The sequence below is a fragment of the Carettochelys insculpta genome, chromosome 7 (assembly GCF_033958435.1).
Source record: "Carettochelys insculpta isolate YL-2023 chromosome 7, ASM3395843v1, whole genome shotgun sequence".
Classification (NCBI taxonomy): Eukaryota; Metazoa; Chordata; order Testudines; family Carettochelyidae; genus Carettochelys; species Carettochelys insculpta.
In genome coordinates, this window is record NC_134143.1 from 72950624 (window position 1) to 72974299 (window position 23676).

At 66.0% G+C, this 23676-nt stretch overlaps 1 protein-coding gene across 2 annotated transcripts; it reads right to left on the reverse strand.

The window, feature by feature from the left end:
• Nucleotides 1-72: 72 nt before the first annotated feature.
• On the reverse strand, nucleotides 73-19144 carry PDZD7 (PDZ domain containing 7). Of its 2 annotated transcripts, XM_074999273.1 has the most exons (17): nucleotides 19103-19144; nucleotides 17810-18358; nucleotides 16573-16713; nucleotides 14795-14969; nucleotides 12890-13066; nucleotides 11560-11707; nucleotides 11159-11219; nucleotides 10113-10562; nucleotides 8526-8684; nucleotides 7982-8023; nucleotides 7368-7513; nucleotides 5758-5849; nucleotides 5039-5130; nucleotides 4534-4605; nucleotides 3484-3915; nucleotides 1866-1966; nucleotides 73-732 (listed from the first exon to the last, which is right to left on the reverse strand). In XM_074999273.1, exons 2-17 carry the CDS (start codon nucleotides 18000-18002, stop codon nucleotides 592-594), a joined length of 2622 nt encoding a protein of 873 aa, XP_074855374.1. In that variant the 5' UTR covers nucleotides 18003-18358; nucleotides 19103-19144; the 3' UTR covers nucleotides 73-591. The 2 variants fall into 2 exon arrangements, with proteins under 2 accessions (XP_074855374.1, XP_074855375.1); XM_074999274.1 differs by lacking the exon at nucleotides 7982-8023.
• Nucleotides 19145-23676: the final 4532 nt, after the last annotated feature.

Sequence of the window (23676 nt, forward strand, 5' to 3'; positions counted from 1 at the left end):
CTGGCTGAGCCTGGCTGCCTTGTATGGTGTGTGGGGTGCCCCACCCAAGATGGGCCAGCGTGGAGGAGGCAGGGAGGGCAGCCTGTGCCTGGGGGCCCCCGAGCAGTGGGGCACTTACACACGCACCGTGCTTGAAGCAGCGCCCCCCAGCGGGGTCTGGCCCACCTTGCGGCAGCGGTAGAGCTTTTACCCTCTCCCTTGGCCACTGGGGAGGGGTTGGAGGTGCTGGGGCTTTGAGCAAGGACAGCCCTCTGACCCCCCCCTCCTGCCTGAGCAGAGCCAGGTGGGGCCCTGGGCCAGTCCCTGCCCGCAGCGGCTCAGTCTGTGCCCTGTCACCTGCAGGGCACGTGCCTGGGGAGGGGGGTCTCAATGGGATCCCCCAGTGCAGCTGCTGGGAGGGCTGGAGGCATAGCCCCACAGCATGGGCTCCCTGGGTGCCAGGGGCGTGCCCAGCCCCCTCCAGTGCTGGGTCTAACCCCAGGGCTGGCAGCGGTTAGAGCCCCGCTCCCCTGGCTGGCCTGGGCTGAGCCCTGGTGCTTTCTGCTGGCCCGGATCCTGCTCGCTGGCCTGGGGCCTGGCCCGGCCAGGCTCTCACGCCTTCGGCACCTTCACCACCAGCTCCATGGGCACCTGCGCGTTGCTCCTGTAGGCCTGGCGGATGAGCTCCACCGCCCGCTGGTGGGTGACGTTCTGCAGGCTCGTCCCATCCACCGCCACCAGCTCAGCCCCTGCCTGGTGCCACCAGAGAAACGGATCAGCTGCCTGCTGCTGGGGGGCAGCCACCTGGGGGGAGGGGTGGGCACAGCAGCTGTGGCGACCCCCCAGTGAGTGGGGGCAGGCTGAGCGACAGCTGGCACAGGGGCAGTGTTACCCGGGGGCCCAGGGCAGGGCTGCTCAGTGGGCACAGCGAGAACCAGCCAGGGAGGGAAGCTGCAGGGCACCACCCACACGCGCTGGGCCGCAGCCCGAGGGCCTCCTCTGCCAGCTGGGGGGGGACACCTGGGTTCTTGGGGGTGGTGGGGGGCAGGTGTGGGGCTCCCTCCCAGCCCACGCTCCTGCTAACCAATAGTCCGACCCCACTGCACACTAGCTGGGAACCCAGGCGTCCTGGCTCCCGCCTGCGCTCCCTGGTTCCGGCTGGGAGCTGCCAGGCCGTGCCCCTCCCCGGGCTGCCGTGAGCCTGACAATGTGAGTGCCAGGGTGGGACCATGGGTCTGTGGGCTGCCCACACGCACCCTGGGCAAGACCCTGCTGGGCCATGGGGAGGGGAGCCCCTGCCCCCTAGCTAGGTTCTTTAAGGGCAGGGCCAGGCCCCGGCTTCCCACGGTGCAGGTGGGTGGGGTGGGGTGTAGGGCTCACCATTTCTGCCCCCAAGCTGCGTCCTGGGGTGTGGGGGCAGAGCTGGGTAGCCTGGAGGCGGGGGGAGCACACAGCTGGGGCTGAAGGGCCTGCCATGGCCGCACCTCCGTCTCCCCAAGAACAGCAAGGGCCAGCGAATTGGCTGGCAGGGCGAATGCGTTAACAGCTGGGCCTCTGGCAGGTGCCCATCCCGCCAGCTGCAGTTGGGTCCTGAAGCCACCCGGCCTGGCTTTCATTTCAACCCCCACCTGGAGCCTGGCGTGGCTAAAGAACCTTCCCAAGCGGGAGCCCCGGGTCACGGCTGCGGTGGCACTTGGCGGGGTGAACCGCCCCTGCTCTGGCCCCCGGCCCGTTAACTCTGAACCCTACTGATGGCGGCCCATTAACTCTGAACCCTACTGATGGCAGCCCGCTGCCCAGCCTTGACACAAGCGCACACAAAGGGATGTGCTGCTCCTGCTGCATGTGTGCGCGCGCATGCACACGCACACACACACACCCCCTACCTTCAGGCCCCTGCTCAGGAACGCGGCCCCCCCAGGGAAGATCTTCTCGATGCGCACCATTGGCTGCACCTTGGACTCGATCCCACCCGAGATGCTGATCCCTGGAAGGCAGCGAAGCAGCTCTGAGCCTGTGGCCCTCACCCAGCGCCTGCCCCCCGGCCGGCCCCCCCAGGCCCAGCTGGGAGGGTGAGGTGTACCCCGCGTGGTGCCGTGCAGCCAGGCCCCTCCCTCAGCGCCACTCGCACCCCGGCCGGGATGGAGCCCTTGGTGCAGTGGAGAGCTGGGAGCTGCTGAGCCCCCGCAAACCCCCCATAGAAACGGAGCCCATGGCAAACTGGGCCGGGGGGGCTAGAGCTCCCCACCCCCCTCAGGCAGGAGCTCCCCAGCCTCGGGCCAGGGCCGGGCTGGGCCGGGCCTCATGGGGACCCACAGGGCGTGGGCTGGTGGGTTTTACTGTCTCCCCGGGGCTCCCGTGCCCCTCAGTCCAGTCTGGGGTTGGGGGGCCAGTGCCAAGCTCGGTCAGCATCAGCGTGTGTGTGTGTGTGTGTGTGTGTGTGTGAGACAGCGCTTCTCCGTGTGTGTGTGTGTGTGTGTGTGAGAGAGACAGCGCTTATCCGTGTGTGACAGCGCTTCTGTGTGTGTGTGTGTGTGTCTGTGTGTGAGACAGCGCTTCTCTGTGTGTGTGTGTGTGTGTGTGTGTGTGACAGCGCTTCTCCGTGTGTGTGTGTGTGTGTGTGTGTGTGTGTGTGTGTGAGACAGCGCTTCTCCGTGTGTGACCGCTTCTGTGTGTGTGTGTGTGTGTGTGTCTGTGTGTGAGACAGCGCTTCTCCGTGTGTGAGACAGCGCTTCTCCGTGTGTGTGTGACAGCGCTTCTCCGTGTGTGTGTGTGTGTGTGTGTGTGACAGCGCTTCTCCGTGTGCGTGTGTGACAGCGCTTGTGTGTGTGTGTGTGTGTGAGAGCGAGACAGCACTTATCTGTGTGTGTGTGTGTGTGAGAGAGAGACAGCACTTGTGTGTGTGTGTGTGAGAGAGAGAGAGAGCGCTTATCCGTGTGTGTGTGTGTGTGTGTGTGAGAGAGAGAGAGAGAGAGAGCGCTTATCTGTGTGTGTGTGTGTGTGTGTGAGAGAGAGAGAGCGCTTATCCGTGTGTGTGTGTGTGTGTGTGTGTGAGAGAGAGAGAGAGAGAGAGCGCTTATCCGTGTGTGTGTGTGAGAGAGAGAGAGCGCTTATCCGTGTGTGTGTGTGTGTGTGTGAGAGAGAGAGAGAGCGCTTATCCGTGTGTGTGTGTGTGTGTGAGAGAGAGAGCGCTTATCCGTGTGTGTGTGTGTGTGTGTGTGTGTGTGTGAGAGAGAGAGAGAGAGCGCTTATCCGTGTGTGTGTGTGTGTGTGTGTGTGTGTGAGAGAGAGAGAGAGAGAGAGAGAGAGCGCTTATCCGTGTGTGTGACACACACAGTGGGGTGCCCACCACGCCCCCACCTGGACTGCAGCTGCCCCTGGGAGAAGCCCAGCCCGGAGCAGGGGGCTGAGGGGTACAGGGTGACCACTGAGGCAGCAAGTGGGGTGGGGGGGTGCCCAGGGGCAGATGCTCGGGCTCCCCAGGGCACAGCGGGTGCCACTCACCCAGGGACTGGCGCAGCTTGGCGAGGCGGACAGTGAGCAGCTCATACTCCCCCTGAGCTGCTCTGGGGCCGTTGGGGGGCTGCCCCTCTGCCCCCGGGCTGGGTGCTGGGGTGCCTGTGAGGAGCTGGGGCCGGTGGTCCTTGCCCTGCCTGGCCGGCTGTGCCAACGCTTCTGCCGAGGGGCCAGGGCACGGCCCGCGTGCCCGGTGCTGGACAGGCTCTGCCAGCTGCCCCCTGGGTCCCCCGCCGCCGGCAGCCGCAGGGGAGCTGGCAGGGGCGTCTGCAGGCAGGGGGGTGCAGCCGCGGTGCAGGCGAGTCGGTCGGGGGGAGCCCCTGAGCTGCGCCAGCCCAGCCCTCGGGGGCCCGCCCTCCTCCGTGGTGCCCCCCGCCTCCGGGGCCTGCAGCGGCTGCAGCAGGAACCCCCCCCGGCGGTCTGCAAGGGAGAGACGGGCCGTTAGCAATGCCCGGGACAGACCCCTGCCCCCAGGCCACCCTCCAGCCCCCCCCCCACCCCCGAGAGCCTCGCCCGCTGAGCCGCCAACCCCACAGTGATTGTGTTGCCGTCCAGTGGGTACAACCTGAACTGCTGCAGGCGCCAGCCAGGTGTGCAGCCTAAGCGGGGGGGCTCGGTGGGGGAAGTCGGGCAGGCAGGGGCTGTGGGGGGTCAGACAGGAGGCGGGGCTGGGCCATGGGGGGAGTCAGGCAGGAGGGGAGGGGCTGGGCGGGGGGGTCAGGTGGATGTTGGACAGGTGGGGGGGTGCTGGGTGGGGGGAGTCAGGCAGGTGTTGGGCAGGCTGGTGCTATGAGGGGCTGGGCAGGCAGGGGGCCATGGGGGGCTGGGCAAGTGGGGGCTGGGGGGGGTTGGGTGGGGGGGGGTCAGGCAGCTGTTGGGCAGGCAGGTGCTTTGGGGGGGCTGGGCAGGCGGGGGGGCCATAGGGTGCTGGGTGGGGGGAGTCAGGCGGGTGTTGGGCAGGCAGGTGCTATGGGGGGCTGGGCAGGCGGGGGGGACCATGGGGGGGCTGGGCACCAGGCAGCCGGGGGCAGCACCAACCTGGCACGGGGGTGATGAGGTGCCTCCTGGGCGGCACTTCCTGCTGCAGCGGGCGGAGGGCGGGCGACGTCCCTGCAGGCAGCGGAGAAGCCCGTCAGTGGCCGCCCGGCCAGGCCCTTCGCGCCATCCCCTGGTGCCTGGGCCGCCGCCCGCACGGTGCCAGGCCGCCAGCCCCTCCCCGGCCGCTGGGCTTCCCCTGCCCTGCTGCACCCAGCTGGCCCCACCGACCCCTCTTCAGGGGGCCTGGCTCCGGCAGCGCAAGCGCGGGCCCCCGGCACCCACAGCACCTGTGCTGGGCCCCCGGTGCTGCCCCGTGGGAAGCAGAGCAGGGGCGATTTGCAAGGGTCCCACCCAGCCTGGGGCAGCCCAGCAGGGTTGACTCTGCGCCCCCCGCCCCGGCCGGGCCAGGAGAGGTGTGGCTGGCCAGCTGGGAGCCCTCGAGCCGCTGCCAGGGAGGGAGGCCAGGGTGGCAGCCGGGCCCTGCCCTGGTGGGGGCTCCCCGCACCTGCTCTGCTCTTCAGCCTGTCGTAGGCCTCCAGCTCCAGCGGCAGCACCAGGCTGTCGAAGCGGCCCAGGTCGGTGGAAGCGACCAGGCTCCTGCAAGGGCCAAGAATGGCACCTGTTAGGGCAGCCACCAGAGCGCCACCGAAATGCAGCCACCTCTGGGGCAGCGCGCGGCGCCTGCCGAACAGCGCGCAGCAGCAGCAGGGGACAGCTGAGGGCAGACGCCTCCCAAATTCGACTGCAGTGGGGCGCTTCTAGGCAGCCCAACGCGCTTGCCAGGCCAGCCCCTCTGCACGGAGAACCGCCACTGAGGGCCGGGGCGGAGGGACCTGGCCCAGAGGAACGGGGCACCCCAGGGACCTGCCTGCGTTGTGCCCCCTCCCACCCTGTCCTGCATGGACCTTGAGCCCATGTCCCTCGGTGGCCCTGGGCTCAGGGCCGAGCTAGTGCCCCAGAGCTGAGCAGGGTCACCCCCAGCCATGGGGAGACCAGCTGCCAGGTGGCGCCTGGTGACGCCAGGGGAGGGGACAGCCCAGGACAGACCGAGGAGCCCAGGGCTGGGATGCTGAGTGGACCTCCCCACCCCCAAGCTCTCTGTGACTCCCCAGCCACCCCAACCAGCCTTGTGGCCCCAGCATAGGGCCTGTTTCTCTGCCCCGTGGGATGCGCCCCTGGGAAAGCAGCGCAGAAGGAAGGCACCATCCCTGCGTCTCCACCCACCTGACCTCCCTCAGCAGCAGGAGTTTCTCCGGCCGGTCCAGGATGGCCAGGAGCGGCCGCACCAGGTCCTCCACACCACCCTCATCCACGTACTGCGGGCAAAGGCCAGGCGGCATCAGCCCAACATGCCGGGCAGCACATAGCCAAGGCCAGAATGCAGCCACCTCTGGGGTGGACACGGGGGGTGTTAACAGCCCCCAGCAACAAGCTCGGAAGGACTAATGATTGCTCCTGGGGAGGGGCAGGATTTGATCAGCCTGTGCTGGAATATGGCCAGACCCCCCCCCAGCCACTCCAATCGCTTCCCTGCCCTTAGTCCGGATTGACACCGGAGACCAGGATCCGGCCCTGCTGGAGCACAAGGGGTGGGACCTGGCTTTCCAGGGGGCCCTGCTGGCGCTGCAGTTCCCTACGATTGTGGGGGGGGGGGGGGGGGGGCTGGCAGATTGGCCTGTTTAGCCAGGGGCTGGGGTAGGGGCTCTGCCACAGGCTGGGTGGTGTGGGGCATGGGGAGGACACAGCAGCTCCAGGGCAGTGGGCTACTTCCACTGCCTGCCCCACATGGCTGGCCCCACCCTCCCCGTGGAGGGGTGGCACTGGGGCTCTGCCCCTCGCACCCCTGGGACAGTGGGGCCGAGGGGCTAGAACTGAGGCAGGGGCGCCAGGAATGCAGGGCTCTGGGCGTGAGGCCTGGGGATAGCCCCTGCTGTGCCTCAGTTTCCCCAGCTGTCTCCTGGGGCTAATGCCATGGGCTCTCCTGCCCGAGGGCCCCTAGGTGAGCCACAGGCTGGCCTCCCAGTCACCAGCTCCCTGCCTGCTGATGGGGGAGGGGCCCCTGGGAAAAGAGGGGCAGGGGGGCTCTCCCCGTGCACAAGAGCCCTCACCCCCCGTGGGCTGCCCAGGAGCCAGGGCTGCGAGGGGCCTGGGTCCAGCCCTTCTGATTGAACTGGGCGAGGTGGGGCATTGGCGGGGGCTGGGGGGGACTCGTGAACACACGAGGCAGCCACATGAGCGTGCGAAGGGCTGGCTCCAAGCACCACCTAGTGGACACCAGCGACACACACCTAGCGGGCCCCAGGGTCAGTCTGTGCCCGGCGAGGGGTCGGGTGTACTTGGGGGGGTGGCACCACATCCGGGGCACACCCTTCTCTAGCACTGGCGTCCCTGGCACAGCCACGAGCACAGCCAGGCACTGGCCCTGCAGGCAGCAGCTGTGGGGGGAACTGAGGCACAAAGGAGCACGCAGGAGAACTCAGCTCTCCCATGGCGTGGTGGGGAGGGGGCGCGCAGGGAGCTGCCCCAGGCAGACTGAAGTCCAGCCAGCGCCAGGGATGGACTCATGGAGCTGTTGAGCCAAGGCAACGGGGCTGGGAGTGGGGCCTGAGCCCCAGCCAGCCGGGCAAAGCCTGGGCCCTTGGAGGGTGCCAGCTGGCCATGCCAGGTTCCCTTACCCGTATCCCATAACACTGGACGGTTTCCCCCCGCCTCCAGCCATCCAGGGCGTGGGGCAGCCCCTTCCTGCCTCCCCGCTGGGCTCCCAGACCGGCCGCAGGGCTGGGCCCTCCGAGCAGGGGTGCCAGGCCGGCGACGGCTGTGCCCGCGCTCCTTACCCGCGAGCAGTGGCGGAGCACTGCCGCCACCTCGGCCTCTGGCAGCAGCTTCCCAGCCATGTCGCGGAGCAGCGAGAGGCGGCTCTCGGCGGTGGGGCTGGGCATGCGGCCGGGGGGGCCCAGGACGCTGACGGGGCGGCCTTTGTCTGGGGGGGGCAGCAAAGCGAGGTCAGTGCCAGGCTACTCCCCGCCATGAGCTGGGGCTGCAGCCGGCTGGCCGTGCAGGTCCCCTCTGCCAGGGCCCAGGCAGGAGCGACCCCACTGGCTGGCAGCAGTAGGAGGCTGTTCTCCCCCAGTGACCCACCTGCTGGGGGTGGGGGCGGTTAAGAGATCAGCGGGTTTGGGGTGCCCGGCTCCCCCCCACCTCCCACTAGGGGAGCTGGACTCAGCCTGCCAGGCTCCAAGTTGGGTCCCTCTCCCCGAATCCCCTTCGGGCATTTCCTCCTGTGCCGGCACCAGGGACCGAGAGAGGCCGGCGCCCTGGGACAGGGTGAGGAAGGCCGAGGGCACTCGCACGCACGGGGCACCCTCCCGTGCACCAGCACGTACATGCACGAGCACCCGGCAACGCACCCACACCCATGCACACGCCCACAGCAGCGCACCCCAGTTACCCCGCTTCGGGCTGCGGACGACAAGTCTCTGCAGGGTGCTGGCTGTGGGCAGGAAGCAGAGTAGGTGACGAGCCGGGGTTGATGCCCGTTGGCCCGGTGACCCCCCAGGTGAGCTGGTGCCAGGGGTGCGGGGGGCACCAGTTTGCGGCCAGCTCCCCCCAGCACTTGGGGGGGGGCAGGCCAGGCACCCAGGGACTCAGGAGCTCTGGGAAGGCGGGGTGGGGGGTGGCAGCTACTCCTGACTCTGCCACAGCCCTCCCCAGTGGCCCTGGGCAAATCACTTCACCCCTCTGGGCCGCAAGTCCTGACTGGCGGGTGGGGGGTGCACAGGCTGGGAGACCTGGGGCAGGGGGCAGAGCTCCCCCCAAGGGAGCACAGTTCATATGCTTAAAAATAGATAAGCTTGGCAGAATGGCCCTGGGGCCAGACCAGCCCTGTTCCCCCCCTGCGCAGCCGACCCCCTGTTCCCAACGCCCCCAGCAGACATTCCCTCCCCCTCCCATCGAGTCGGGCACAACCCCTCCCGCCGCCCTGCCCCCGTTACCTTTCTCCCCGCCCTGGCTGGCTGGGGACCTGGCCTGCCCCCCTGGCGCCCAGCTCTGCTTGCCTCGGCTGCCTCTGAAGAAGAGGTTGACGAGGGTCTTGGAGCGCCGCAGGCCGGCCTTGTCCCCGGCGGGCGCTGGCGGCTCCGGACGCTGCTCCTCTGGTGTGGGAAGAGAGTCTCTGATGGGCGCTGAGCCGCGGGCAGCTGTAGCTCAGGGCCCAGCCCAGGGGGGGACCTCCTGCTCCCCAGCGCCCCCCGGCCTCTCCTGGCCAGGCCCAGCCCCATCTCCCACCCACCTCTAACCCTGTGTGCCCCAGCCCCGGGGCCCTGCTCCCTGCACGGGTATCCATGCCTGGGGAGGAGCACGCGTCCCCCACGGCCACTGTGAGCTGCCAGGGTCCCTGTGCTGAGCTCACCAGCCTGGGGGAGAGGGGGGCAGCCCTGGGGCTCCCCCTGCCCTGGTGGCTGCAAAAGTCGGGGCATTACCCCTTATACACGCTGTCCCCGGGCCCTGGGTGCTGGGGAGGTGGGTGGGGCCCGGGCGCTCGAGGGCCTGTTCTGGCAGGGGCGCTGGGGCCGCAGCGCTGGGGCAGGGGGCGCTGCAGCTCCGTCTCCTGGGCCAGCACCATCTGTGTCCTCTGGGAAGTGGGGAGTGGGGAGCAGGGGACGCCCCAGGCAGGGGAAGGGCCACGGGAGAGGAGAGGAACCCAGTGGGGGGCAGCCGCTCTGCTGGCCAGGCTGATTCCCCCAGGGCTGGCGAAGCCCGAGCCCCCCACGCAAGGATCCTCCAGCTGTGACACCAGCTGCCCCTTTGGGCAGAGCCCAGGCTCCAGCACTGGACATGGAGCAGTGGGGGGCCACGCGGAGGGCGCGGGACCAAGCGTGTGGAGCTTCCTGGGGGCTGTGGGGGATGCCAGGAGAGCCCTGGGATGTGTGGGAGTAGCGCTGGGCTAGAAGGGCACCGGCAGAGCTGGGGGGCGCAGAGCTGGGCTCGCGGGGGCTGCGGGGCAGGAGTGAGGGGCACCGGCCGAGCTGGGGGGCGCAGAGGTGGGCTCGCGGGGGCTGCGAGTCGGGAGTGAGGGGCACCGGCAGAGCTGGGGGGCGCAGAGCTGGGCTCGCGGGGGCTGCGGGGCAGGAGTGAGGGGCACCGGCCGAGCTGGGGGGCGCAGAGGTGGGCTCGCAGGGGGCTGCGAGTTGGGAGTGAGGGGCACCGGCAGAGCTGGGGGGCGCAGAGCTGGGCTCGCGGGGGCTGCGGGGCAGGAGTGAGGGGCACCGGCAGAGCTGGGGGGCGCAGAGCTGGGCTCGCGGGGGCTGCGGGGCAGGAGTGAGGGCCACCGGCAGAGCTGGGGGGCGCAGAGCTGGGCTCGCGGGGGCTGCGGGGCAGGAGTGAGGGCCACCGGCAGAGCTGGGGGGCGCAGAGCTGGGCTCGCGGGGGCTGCGAGTCGGGAGTGAGGGGCACCGGCAGAGCTGGGGGGCGCAGAGCTGGGCTCGCGGGGGCTGCGGGGCAGAAGTGAGGGGCACCAGCCTGTGTCTGCTGCAGGAGCCCAGTCCAGCCATGCCCTGGCCAGGGCCGGCCCCAGCACCTACCGCCGACGGCGAGGTAGCTCTGGGATCTCCGGATGGGCTGCCGGGGCCGGCTCAGCGCCAGAAGCAGGGCCATGCGGGGCGAGTCCCAGAGCTCCCGGCCAGAGAGGGGCTTGCGCTGCTTGCCGGCCAGTCGCTCCGGGGGGCTCTGGGCCCGGATGGCCGTGTCCCTCAGGAGCTCCGGGGGGTGCACCGTGAGCCTGGTCTCCGCCCCAGTGCCGGCAGGGGGCAGGTCCGTCTGGATGGCTGTCTCCACGCGCTCCAGGAAGTGGCTGCACGCCGGAGGCTCCTCCGTGGAGATGGAGGCATCCACCATGTGGGCTGGGGCATGGCCGGGGGGCAGGGCCGGGGTCTGCCCATCGGGGGAGCTGAAGCGGGGGCCCGAGGAGTAGGAGGAGATGGAGGAGCTGGTCTCGGAGGCCTGTGAGAGCTGCTGGGGTTGGCCGTTGGTCACTGGAAATAGACGAAGGGGTGAGACTGGCCGGGAAGGGACGGAGACGCTCTCAGCTGTAGCCCCAGGGGGCTCACAGGCTCCTTGGCCAGGCCCCAGGGGCGTGGAACCAGGCCCTGCCTGGGGCGCTGCAGAGCTGGCGGGGCTGCCAGCCACATCTGTGTCTGTGTGCCCCCACTTCCCAGCTGTGTGTCATAAGCCCTGCAGTGCTAGGAGCTAATGGAGATTCCCCTTGAGCTCTTACGGCCAGGAGCTTGTGCTCTTGGGAGCAGCGGGCCCTGGGTGGCTGGGGTGTGTGGCACAGCGACCCTGGAAAGTGCCGTCTAGCCAAAGACTGGTGCCACCCCTTGGCTGCACCCGTCTCTGTGGCTCTCAAGGCCCGTTCCACGAGGGACCTGGTGGTGTTGCCTGAGCACTACTCAGTAACTGAACCCTCAGCCGGCAGTTCCCCAGGCCAGGCGAAGGGCCCGGGTCAGACCCTGGGACGGTCCCCGGGTGTCCAGGCTCCCAGCCCCTCGCCCAGGGCTGGCCTCGCAGTGTTCCTGGCTGCAGGTGGGCCAGGCAGGGATGTCCCAGTGGGCGTGGAGGGGGCTCTTACACTGACTGAGCCAGCAGTATTCGGCCACCATCTCCTTGTAGGCGGGGAAGCGGCCGGTCTCCTGGAGCCGAAGAAGGAGGAAGGTTAGCATGGAACCGGCTGCCTGGTGCGGCATCTCCGAGAGGAACCTGAGCTGGGTGCCGGACCGGCCATGAATAATGCAGCCACCCGCCAGCTCCCAGCTGGGCTGAAACTAGATCTGCCCGAGAGCCAGGCCCAAGCCGCCGCTCGGCCAGGAGCTCCCCTGAGCCGCCTACGTCAGGGGAACGCCCGGGGGGCACCCGGCAGCGCCTGCGCAGGCTCGGGGATGGGCCAGACGGGCTGCTCCAGGGCCATGCTCCCCCCCGTCCCTTCCCAGCGCCCGGCCGATCCCAGCCGGGGCCACACGCGGCCAGCCCTACCCGGATAGTCAGCATGACGTGCGTCTGCCCCTTTAGCACTTCCACGGCCTTGCTATGGCTGATGGCGTCAAACTTGACTCCGTTGGCTGCAAGGACCTGATCTCCCACTCGGATCCCGCTCTGCTCCGCCAGCCCCCCGGGGTCGACCCTGCAGGGACAGCCGCCGTCAGGCCACCAGCAGCTTCCAGCTGCCCCGACAGGCGACACCCCCGAGCCCAGCAGCGAGGCCGCCCCCACCCATTCCCGACACCAGAGCCTCCTCCAGCGGCTCATATCAGTGGGTATTAATTAATTAATTGGTATAATTAATTGGCCATAGATACAATGCCAACGTAAACGTAATCGGCCTCCTTTTCAAGCCAAGATGCAGCGTGCAAAGATGGAACACATCAGAGCTCCAGGGCTGTGTCCTCGGAGACACCGTCCCTGCGAGCTGGGAAGCAAGGGCCAGCAGCAGCTGGAGCCAGACACCCAGCCGGCCAGCAGCGAGCCAGAGAATGGCAGGACTCAGGACCTGGCTGGAGAGAGGTCCCGGCACAGCAGTACCGAAGGTGAACAGGGCTTTCCACCCACCCAGGAGCCAGGCCCAGGCCATCTGGGGAGGGCTCAGGGAGGCAGGGTGCACAGGCTGCCAGCGTGGGACCCAGCGGCCCTGTGCAAAGGGACAGGAGGAGAGGACACGTCCATGCAGACCCTGGAGAGCCCCCGGCTCGCTGCACAGGGGCCGGTGGCTTAGGAAGGAGGAGACGCGAGTGAGGAAACTGCCGAGTTGCTCTTCATGCCCGGGCAGGGCAAACCCCCCAGAACGACTCCCGCCATGGAACCGCCCCGAGCAGGGCCTCGAGAATCCCGCCCGCCCCTCTGGCAGGGTCGATTGCTGCCAGCACAGGGGCTTGACCCCTGGCTTACCCTCCAGGACAGCAGCCTGCCAGGTCCAGCGGCAGCCTTAACTCCACCCCTTCATTGGGACATGCACCTGCCCGGCTTCTGATTGGCCGAGCAGTCTCAGGGCTGGACGCCAGGTAGGATGGAGACTACAACTCCCAGCAAACCCTGCTCTTAAAGGGCCACACACCCACGGGACTGGCTGGCTGCTGCCTAAGCTGCTTTGGCATGGAGCAGATAACCGGCACAGCTGCACTGTGGATTTGCCGACCTGCTCAGGGACGCTGCCCCTCGGGCCCGGGCTCCGGCAGCCCCCAGCGGTGCCCCCCCGGGAGGTCTCAGATCAGCGAGGCGGGAAGTGGTGGCTGGCAGGAGCCGGGCCCCCCAGAAGAGCTTAGGCGGGGGGTGGGGGGCAGGTGGCCCCAAAGCCGACAGCCCCACGTACCTGGAGACGTAGATGCCGAGGCCGAACTCCTTCCCCCCGCGGACGTTGAAGCCCAGGCAGTAGTCGTCGGAGGTGGTGTAGAGGTGGACGATGCGCCTGGCGCCCTCCTCGGAGCCGCTGTCCGACAGGCTCGACCCGCCCTGCTCCACGACCAGGCGCCTGTTCACCACGTCCACCCTGCCACGAGAGCACCGCGGTGGCTGCGAGGGGGGCCGGTGGCACGGCCCTGGCTGGGGCTGAGGCGACTCTACTCAGGTGCTTGGGGGAAGGTTTGGCACACCTGCCTGCCTGCCTGGCTTGGTCTCCTGTCCCAGGGAACCCACCACCCCTGGAGCTGCCCGCCCCGGCGGCCCCCTCACGCCATCAGAACCTCTCGGCGCCTTCCGCCAGCGGGAGGCTCTGGCTGCTCGGAGGGCCGGAAGTGCCCAGCTCCAGAGAAACGCCAGGGAAACCTCCCGCCGACCCTGGCTGGGAGTCGAGTCAGACTCCTGCGCTGCCTTGCCTGGAACTGGCAGGGCCGTGGGTCTGGGGCTCCCGGTTTGGCCTCTCTACCTTTGGGGCTATGTACCCCCTCCCCTGCCGGTAACCTGCACTGCAAACGTTTGCGGCTCTGAGTAAGGCGGAGGATGTTGTCATTCCACGCCGGGACCCCGGCTTGCCTTCCAACCAGCAGCCGGCGAGACAAGAGATTTTCCTGGCGTCTGACCAGACACCTCCCGCAGGAAAGTTCCCAGGCCAGCTGGGCAACCGGAGGGGGAGGCTGCTCGGCCAGTTACCCCAAAAGTCACGAGCGAATCCACCCCCTCTCCAAACCCACCAAGATTCTGCCCTCCTCACAGTTTCTGAAGCTGCCTCGCCTCCCAGCACCTAACAGCACAACCAGGGCAGAGACACCCACGGATCCAGAGGCCCGGGTGATGGGCACAGCCAAGGAACCGGCCGAGAACCTTGCACCACCCCGCGGGGGCCAAATCCATGCGCTCGGGATCAAGAAACAGGCACCTCTGCGGCCCGAGCTGAGCTGAGCTCATGTGATGTGAGGGGGGATCGGTGTGTGGATGTGTGGGGCTCACAGAGGGTGGGGGGCGCCTGCTGAGGGTAACCTGGTGACCAGGTGACACCCCTGGGCTGCAGACAAAGGGGCAGGTGGCGCCTGAGGGGTTTGAATTGGAACTGGGAGTTGGAAGCAGTGAGTCTGGGCTGGGAGAGAGAGAGACAAAGGAGGGGGCCAGGCCCCAGCTCTGGGGGCCCCTCTGGGCCTCCTCTCCCCAGCATGGATGGGACTGGCTCTCTCTGCCGGCTGCACTGACTCCTCTGTACAACGCTGTGTCCTGTCAGCTAATAAACCCGCCGTTCTCCTGCTGAGTGAGAGTCACTCCTGCCTGAGGATGGGGGGCAGAGCCTGGGGACCCCTGAACCCCGTCACAGCTTGGCAGGCTGACACCCCCGCCAGCCACACACCACGGGCCGGGGTTCGCTGGGAGCGGGAGCCCGAAACAAATGGACAAACTCCTCCAGCGTTAGGTCGCCTGGTCCCTGAAACGCCTCAGTTCCAGCCCGCCAGGAACCTCTGCTCGCCCTGCACAGCTCAGCTGGTGCCCCTCAAGCCCAGCTCAAAGCCTCCTCCTCCTCCTCCCCCAGCTCCCCGCCAAGACACGGCCCTGCCGCCTTCCTCACATCACCCCCGGCACTGCCCCCGTGTCCCCACACTGCCCAGCCAGCAGAGCCGTACCGTGTGGCCACACCAGGGCCTGGGGGTGACCCAGGGACCCCCAGTGCTGGATTTGAACTCGCCCCTCGCTACGGTCACTAACTCAGCGGGCCACCGAGCCCCGGCAGTGGTCACCCCATGGGCTCTCCCGGCTTGTGAAGCAGGAACGGGGTAGCGCACCCGGCTCTGCTTACCAGGTGGTCTTTTCGCGGGAGAACTTAATCCCTGGCACCTTCCCCATGCGCCTGACCACCATCCGCAGCCGGTTGTTCCCCGTCAAGACCTTGATGGCGCTGCCCATGGTGATGCTCTCCAAGCTCACACCGTTCACCTCTGTGATTTTGTCGCCGATGCACAGGCCGGCCAGGTCTGCAATGGGAAAGGGCCGTAGCGGAGATCAGGCGGTGGCTGGGCTGCGCTGCGCGGGACGGGGGAGCCGGGGAGGGCAGCGCAGCCAGACATTCCTCAGCTTGTGAGTTCTCAGCTCAGCAGCAGCTCGCTCTCTAAGGCTTGCCGCAGGCGCGGTACCAAACACCACGGCTGGAGAGACGAGCTTGGAACTTGCCCTAGGACCCACGCAGTGGGAGCTCCTGGCCGTGCAGTACGGGGCCCATGAACTTCCACAAGCAGCAACCCTGCCGCAAGGTACTGGCCTAGCCCCAGCACACTGCAGTCTCTCCCATGGGTAGCCTCGCAATGGGCCTGGGAGGTACAAAGTAGGCTGGACGGGGAGGCTAAGTGAATTGACCAAGGTCATGCAAGGCGCCTGTGGCAGAGCAAAAAATAATTTGAACCCACAGTTCCTCTCTCCCTGGCTGGAGCTGTAACCACTAGGTAAGGCTTCCTCCAGGCCACAGAAAAGGCTAAAGTCCTAAGGCCCTGACCCTGGCAGGGCAATTGGAGTGTCCCATCCTTACCCAGCCCAAAAAGGCAGCTGCCGTCTTCATTGCATTTCCTCTGACTAGGAAATACCCATCCCTGCCCTCCCCTGGCTCCGTCCCCACCTGCCCACCGGGCTGTGGCTGTCCCCCAGATGGAGCAGACCAATTGCAACAACGATTAACGAGCCCTGCCCCCACCGCTGCCGGGAACCGGACCAGAGCACAGCCAGCCGCTGCCGGCAGCTTCATGCTCCGGCCAAACGAATCCCTTCCCCCCCGGAAAGGGTTAACAGAGGGGCAAGGCGCAGGGCTCCCCTCGCCCCACGCAGGAGCTGCGAGGGAAGGGAGATGCCCCGGCCCCACACACCCAGTGCTCGGAACATCCCAGCCGCCTGACGAGCCAGGGCCTGGCAAGAGGGGGTCTCAGCACCGGGCAGGACAGCCACAGGCTCAGCCAGGCTGGGGCAGGAATGAATTAATGTGTCCCTGAGCCTCCTCCCCGATGGGTGCCTGGTCTCCTCCATCCCATCTGTAGCCATTGGGGAGCCCCATCCCCGGGGCTGTCCTGGCTGCTGGGCCCAGGGAGCCCCCGGGTGTTAGCCCCAGCCCATTCCCGCTGCAGGCGAACGGGCCTGGCGAGGGAGGGACCCTTCTGCTCATCACAAACCAGGCGGCGATGGAGAGACGCTCCACAGCCACGACCTGCTCGGCCCAGCCTGCCAGTGAACCAACCAGGGTGAGAGCGGCTGGCCGGGGTCTGCGACACAGGGCCGCCCCACGCAGGCGTCTTCCACCTTCCCAGCCGTGGAGGAGGGCAGCCAGGACCTGGGCGTGCCCCTGGCCTCTCCTCACTCCGCCCCACCTGCCCACTGGGACGTGGCGGACACCCCAAGGCTCCTGCCGTGTCCCAGCCATGCAGCAGCCCCAGGGAGACTACAAATCCCAGCATGCTGCAGAACACCGCAAGCGCGGCTCCCCCCTTAGCCAAGCCGAGGGCTGCCGGAGCAAGGTGGAGTGTTGCATGCTGGGGCTTGTAGTCTCCCCCCATCGGCCAGCTTGGCACTGCAGTCGTACGGTGGAGCTCTACCTACCTGCGCTGCTGCCTTCCTCCACTTTGCTGACGAAGATGCCCAGGCCGTGCTCCGAGCCGCCGCGCACGCTGAAGCCCAGCTTCCCGTCGGCGCTCTTGTCCACTGTGAGGGTGTTGATCACGTCGCTCTCGTCGCTGGCGGCTGCAGGGACAGGGCACCGCCCGCCGGGCGGGAGAGAGGGGGGCAGTCTCCTTGGCCGCTCATGCAGCAGCTGCGCCAGGCACGTGACCCCACTGGGCCGAGTTCCCGGCACACAACTGCCCAGGTGCTCTCTGGTGGCCTCTTGTGCGCCGCACGAGGGCTCACCACATAATTCAAGGGATCCCGCCCCCCGTTCCTGCACACCGCACGTACCCAGGTGCTCTCTGGTGGCCTCTCGTGCGCCGCACGAGGGCTCACAACATAATTAAAGGGATCCCGCCCCCGTTCCTGCACACGGAACGTGCCCACAGAGTAAAACTCTCACAAAGCCCTTTAGAAACCTTCACAGCTCGGGATGGCAAAAGGCAGTCGGTGGGCTTATCACTCCCCTCTCGCACGGGGGAAACTGAGGCACGGGGCGGGAATGGCTCGCCTGACATCGCCCACTGATAGAACCCAGGTGTCCTGGCACCCACGGCAGTGCAGAACTACCCTTCCGTATCGGGGCAAGGGCCCTGGTGGTCCGGCTCTCGTCTCTTTCGTACCCTTTCATCCCTGGTGAACCTGCCTGGGCCCGAGCGCTTAGAGCCACAGGAGGGGAGGGAGTGCTGGTGCACTGCATGTAGCACTGGGAGGTCCCTGCCCTGCTCCTGGATTACTGGCGAAAAGCAAACCACACAGCCCCGGGGTGCACTCGACGGAGCGCCCCAGGAGGCGGAGCCTGCCACACGCTTCGCACCAGCGGCACAAGTGCAAGGACTGACGTGACGTTCACGGCAGCCTTTCTGGCCTGCTCCCTGCCCCTCGTGTCCAGCCAGGGTCTAGCCGAGCTCCCCCACCCAGGGCAGGTGTGACCCGCCGGCCCCCAGGAGAAGAACCCCCAGGGTGAACCAGATACTGTAAGCCGAGGTGCAGAGCATGCATGTGGGCAGGGGAGACATGGCGGAGCCAGGGAATGGAAAGGGGGCCAGGGACCCCTGGATGGAGACACAAGAGCCAGGGTCAGGCCCAGGCTGGGTCCCCGGGGACGGAGGCGGCCGCCTGCCCTGCACAGGGGAAGCAGCGCCTCGGACAGGACCGGGCCGGGCTGGCCTACCTTCGATGGGCGAGTTGATGAGGATGACCCGGCCCATGGGCGACGAGGTGCGGACGCCCCGCGGGTGCCCGTTCGCCAGCCGGCTCTGCTTGCTCAGCAGGTAGCGGGGGGCCACGCTGGCCTCACTGCCCGAGCTGTGGGAGTGGGTGGGGCCGGCGGTGTCCCGCAGCCCGGAGTCAGAACCGTGTGCCATGGCGGGGCGGCCGCTAGGTCTGGGGGGATGCCAGCGTCGGGGGCGCGTCTCCAGCAGGGGAGCAGGGAGGGAGCCTGAGCCCAGCCCCGGGGCAGCTGGATTCCGTCGGGCGGCCGGGCTGGAGGGTTACATTTTGGCAGGTCGCAGGGGCTCCTGCTGGTGGAAGTTGGGGCCTGACGCAGCCCAGGGACATGTTCCTCCGCGTGGCGTGAAAGGGACCGGGGCCGCGTTTCCTGCCAGGTCTCAGCTCCGTCCGGGGGCCTCTCGCGACGGGCGCCTTCCGGGGCCTGCACAGTCAAATCCAAAGGCAGCCTCAGCCCCGCAGCTCTGCCCCCCGATGGGCTCCGGGGGCCCACCTAGGCGGGCAGCAAAACAACCAGGGTCAGGGGCTGCAGGCCCCAGCGCCCGCCTCCCCCACACCTGCCAAACCCGGAGAGGTGCCCCCGATCTGCTCGCTTCCGTCGGACCCACGGGGCCAGGCAGATTTCCACCGGCGCGGCGGGAAATGGGGCTCGGTGAGGGCCCTTCCCCCGGGGGCAAGCGGGCAGAGCTCTGCCAAGCACCCCGGGGCCGGCCAGAGAGCCCCAGGCCTGGCCCCACCCGGAGCACAAGCCACCCACATCCACCTGCTGCGCCTGGGCCCTGATCCCCCCGGCCAGCCCCAGCCTCCGCAGGAGGGGGAGTCGGACCTGAAGGGGCCAGAGGCCGGATCCGGCCGTGAGCCCCCACCCCTGGCCCTGGCCCGCAGGACACCTCGCTCCCCGTCAGTGGCTTACTCCAGCTTGACCCCAGCAGGGCCCCGCATCCGTCCAGCCCCGCGCACCCCGCTGGGGTTAGGCCGGGTCCGCTTCTGACGGCGGAGACCCACCCCCTAGCCGCCCCCCAGCTAAAGACCCGGGGCCGGGCCGCAGGATGCGCAGGATTGGGGCCCCCCCGGCCGGCTCAGTGCAGTGAGGGTGCAGGGGGCGCGGGATCGGGCCCCTCCGGCCGGCTCGGAGCGGGGTGGGGACCCTGCGTGCGGGGCGGGGCGGGGGGTTTGCCCCACGGCCTTGGAGCCGGCCCCCGGTGTGCGCAGGCCCCCGCGGCCCGGCCCCCCTCACCTGCCTCCATGTGCCCCGCAGCCGCCTCGCCTGCAGAGCCGCCGGCTGGGGCTGCGCCGCCCCCTCCCTCTCCCCCGCCCCGATAGGCCGGCCCGGCCGGGACCCCGGTCGCCCATTGGCCAGCGTGGCTGTCCGTCAGCCGGGCCTGCTGTCCCTGGTGCCTGCCGGAGGCCGGCAGGTGAGCTGGGATCGGGCCCTGGGCCAGGTGCGTGCGCGGGGCCCTGCCCGGGGTGACTCCGCCGCCCCGCTGGCCCCGCGGGCTGGGGTGCGAGGGCAGCCGGGGGGACGTGTTCCTGGGGTCCCCCAAGGCACAGAGGTGCCTGTCCCTGAACCCCTCCCAGCCCCCTGCAACAAGCTCATCCAGGGTGGCTGCTGCTGCCCCAGGACAGCAGAATCTGGCCCTTTGGCGAGCTCGCCCGGGTCGGTCGGCTCCAGGTGTGCCCACGAGCAGGGCCGAGCGCTCTGCCGAGATCGCGGCCCACTTTCCAAAGGGCCGGCGGGGTCGTAGTCTCCGCTGGACAAATGGGTAAACTGAGGCAGGGGGGCACGGCCCTGAAGCGTGAGTGTCAGTGTAAGGCCGTCTGCTGCCTGGCCAAGGGGACACCAGAGCCTTGCTGAAGTGATCCAAAGTCACACGGCATCTCGGGGCAGAGTTAGGGATATAGCTCAGGGGTCCTGGATCCCCCTGTTCCGACCACTGTACACCACTCCCCTTCCAGAGTGGGGAGGAAGAAAGTACGAGTCCTGGCCAGAGTTCCCTGTAAACTGAGCACTTGAGAGATGCCCAGGAGAGAGTCAGGTGCTGCCCAGCTGGTTAGCAGAGAGGTGACAGCCACCCACAGCCGGCAGCATGGTGGTGGTGCACATCTGAACAGGCCTGGTGCACATAACAAAATTTATTCCACCCCCTAGACGGAGGATTAAAGGTAACCTGGTCCTGACTCCCACCTGGCCCTGGCTCTGATCTGGGGTGACCTGATGGCAAAGGTGAAATATCACAAGGGGTAGGACAGAGGCACCAGGTGTCTTTATCGGAAAAAGCCCCAAGTATTAGGAGCACCCCTATAGAACTGGGATATCTGGACACACTCCCCTAACCCGCTCCACTCCCAGTGCCGGGCAGAGAACCCAGGAGTCCTGGCACCCATTCCTGTGGTTCTGAATTACGATGACTGGGGTCCATCCTGAGATCCAAGTGGGAGCAGCACAGACCCGGGCCAAGGTCTCTATCCCAGCGACACGCCTCCTCCACCCCGCCATGGTCCAGCCCAGTAGAGAGGAGATGGTTTGAGCTCAGTCGTGTCTCTGCCTCTCCCAAAGACACAGCGTAGAGGAGGGAGCTGAGGCTGGGCCCCTCCCCTACGTGTGCCACCTCCTCCCCCCAAGGTGCCAAGGGCAGCCCCCCAGCCCGTGGTATCCTGAGCCCACTCACCTCCCAGCCCGAGGCCTGGACACTCTTGCCCGGGGAGGCGGCGTCTGCTGTTCGGCTGGTGCAGCTCCCTGGCTGCGGGCATGGCCGAGAATGTCACCCGGAGGCGAAATTGACACCGGGCTGGTTTCATGTGATACGCACCAGCCAGGTATTAGATATGCTGGGGAGAGGCACTGCCAGGTGGAGGATGAAGGGTGAAAGGGTGAAAGCCGGGAGCAGAGCTGAGCTGCAGCGTTTGGAACAGCCGGGGTCTTGGCAGAGCCGCCGGGAACCTGCCCCAGCTACGCCCATCGAGAGGCGCCTTGCTCCGGAGGCAGCAGCGCCACCGATTGCTCTGAGCCCAGCCTACCCAGGCCTGCAGAATCGGCCCCCGTTGCACTAAACTCTGCCAAGGAACAAAGGATCCAGGTGGAGACTTAATTAACATTCAAGCAAAGCAAAGGCCCTTCATGATGCAGGGCTGAGCCAGAGTCCTGGCTGTCTGTGGGCTGCTGGTGTTAGAGTTTCAAGGGCTTCATCACAGACCTCACCGGTCTGGGACAGGCCAGTGAGTTTGGGACTTTGTTTCCGATGGACACATCGGAGAAACCCACACACGTGTCTGCGTAAGATCATTCCAGGGGGCAATTTCTTCCTGACCACGGTGAACGTGGCCCTTCTAACCCTGAAGCATGAGGACTGAGAACCCACTTTACTAATTTAAGCATTTCTCATCAGTTTGTTCCTCACCTCCCTTATTTATAATGATCCACAGAAACCGTGAATCTGAAATTTCACTTTGGCCGCGTCTACACGTGCACGCTACTTCGAAGTAGCGGCGCCAACTTCGAAATAGCGCCCGTCACGGCTACACGAGTTGGGCGCTATTTCGAAGTTGAAATCGACGTTAGGCGGCAAGACGTCAAAGTCGCTAACCCAATGAGGGGATGGGAATAGTGCCCTACTTCGAAGTTGAACGTCGAAGTAGGGCACGTGTAGCCGATCCACGTCCCGCGACATCAAAATAGCGGGGTCCGCCACGGCGGCCATCAGCTGAGGGGTTGAGAGACGCTCTCTCCAGCCCCTGCGGAGCTCTGTGGTCACCATGTGCAGCAGCCCTTAGCCCAGGGCTTCTGGCTGCTGCTGCGGCAGCTGGGGATCCATGCTGCATGCACAGGGTCTGCAACCAGTTGTCGGCTCTGTGGATCTTGTGTTGTTTAGTGCAACTGTGTCTGGGAGGGGCCCTTTAAGGGAGTGGCTGGCTGTTGAGTCCGCCCTGTGACCCTGTCTGCAGCTGTGCCTGGCACCCTTATTTCGATGTGTGCTACTTTGGTGTGTAGACGTTCCCTCGCAGCGCCTATTTCGATGTGGTGCTGCCCAGCGTCGAAGTTGAACGTCGACGTTGCCAGCCCTGGAGGACGTGTAGACGTTATTCATCGAAATAAGCTATTTCGATGTAGTGTGCACGTGTAGACATAGCCTTTCTGTCAAAAATGTACCCAATCTACCATTTACAAGCCCAGTCACCACAGTGACGAGGCGCTTCACGTGGATTTTATCGTCACAGCTCTCTTGAGAGGTAGGGAAGTAGCATCACCCCCTCTGTACAGAGGGAGAAACCGAGGCACCAAGCAGTTGTACGGCCTGCCTGAAGTAGCACACCAGGTCAGAAGCAGGAATTCAATCCAGATCTCCAGGCCCACCTGTTACCTGGAAGATTATCATTCCTTCCACCAAATACACATCAATAATATCAGACAAGCATTTTCCGGGAACTTGTGCCTTTTCCAGGTTACCATGCTCCTTTCAGGACTCTGACTTGTCTTACGTAATCCAAATTCCACCTCCCTTGCAAAATCGGACACAAAAAACAGAAGTGTTGCAGCGTGCTGGGAAATCACAGACTTCCTCATTTTGGCTGTATGATGATTAAATAAATCAACTCAGTAGGCATCCTTCAGTCTGCATAGACTATGGATCGCGCCCTTAATAGTTTCAACTGAGGACTTCATTTACAGCATCTACTGTGACTATGAAGACGCACACGAGAGTGACAGTCCTTGCTGCATCTCTTGCAGATGTGGTGGGTGTCTGGCAAGTCCTTATTGTGCTTTCTGTGCACTCGCTTCTCCTCTGCTAGCTGTCTGAGCCTCATCTCGCCCTTCTGAAGGCCCTTGTGTAACCCCTGCCTCCATCTGCTGCGGTCGTCTGCTAGATCTTCCCAGTTGTCCAGCTCGATGTCTACCTCTCTGAGGTCTCTCTTGCAGACATCTTTGTAACGCAACTGGGGGCGTCCGGGAGGTCTTTTGCCAGAGGCTAGCTCACCATACAGGATGTCTTTAGGAATCCTTCCATCGTTCATCCTGTGGACGTGGCCAAGCCAGCGGAGTTGACGCTGCCTGAGGAGGGTGTGCATGGCTGGGATTCCAGCTTGCTCGAAGACGGCGGTGTTGGTCACTCTGTCCTTCCATGATATTCCAAGGATGCACCTGAGGCAGCGCAAGTGGAAGACGTTCAGCCTCTTTTCCTGGCGGGCATACAGGGTCCAAGTCTTGCTGCCATAAAGGAGGGTGCTGAGGATGCAGGCTCTGTAGACTTGCATTTTGGTGTGAGTGTACAGCTTGTTGTTATTCCACACTCTTTTGCTGAGTCTGGACAGAGTTGTGGCCGCTTTTCCGATCCTCCTATTTAGCTCAGTGTCCAACGACAGGGTGTCAGTGATGGTGGACCCGAGGTAAACGAACTCGTGGACGACCTCTAACGTATAGTTGTCAATGCTGATTGATGGGGATTCAGCAACATCCTGACCGAGTACGTTCGTCTTCTTTAGGCTGATGGTAAGCCCAAAGTCCTTGCACGCTTTGGAGAACCGATCCAGCAGTTTTTGAAGCTGGTCTTCTGTGTGAGACACTACAGCAGCATCGTCTGCGAACAGCATGTCTCTGATGAGGACTTCTTGCACCTTTGACTTAGCTTTCAGCCTTGCAAGGTTAAACAGTTTCCCATCAGATCTAGCATATAAATATGGTACTTACATTTCAGTGTACAGCACACAGAGCAGTAGAAACACGTCAATGTCTGCATGAAACCCTAGTTTGTACTGACTTCACTCATGCTTTTTCTGTAGCCTGTTGTAAAACCAGTCAAATAGCGAGATTAGTTG

Excerpts from the sequence above, each read along its gene's own strand:
- PDZD7 (XM_074999273.1), bottom strand. The coding sequence starts at position 18,002 with ATGGCACACGGTTCTGACTCCGGGCTGCGGGACACCGCCGGCCCCACC. Across the intron at positions 8,685-10,112 it reads GAGCTACCTCGCCGTCGGCG|AGGAGCAGCGTCCGGAGCCG; the intron begins GTAGGTGCTGGG and ends TTCCCACACCAG. Across the intron at positions 8,024-8,525 it reads CAGCCAGGGCGGGGAGAAAG|CCAGCACCCTGCAGAGACTT; the intron begins GTAACGGGGGCA and ends TCCTGCCCACAG.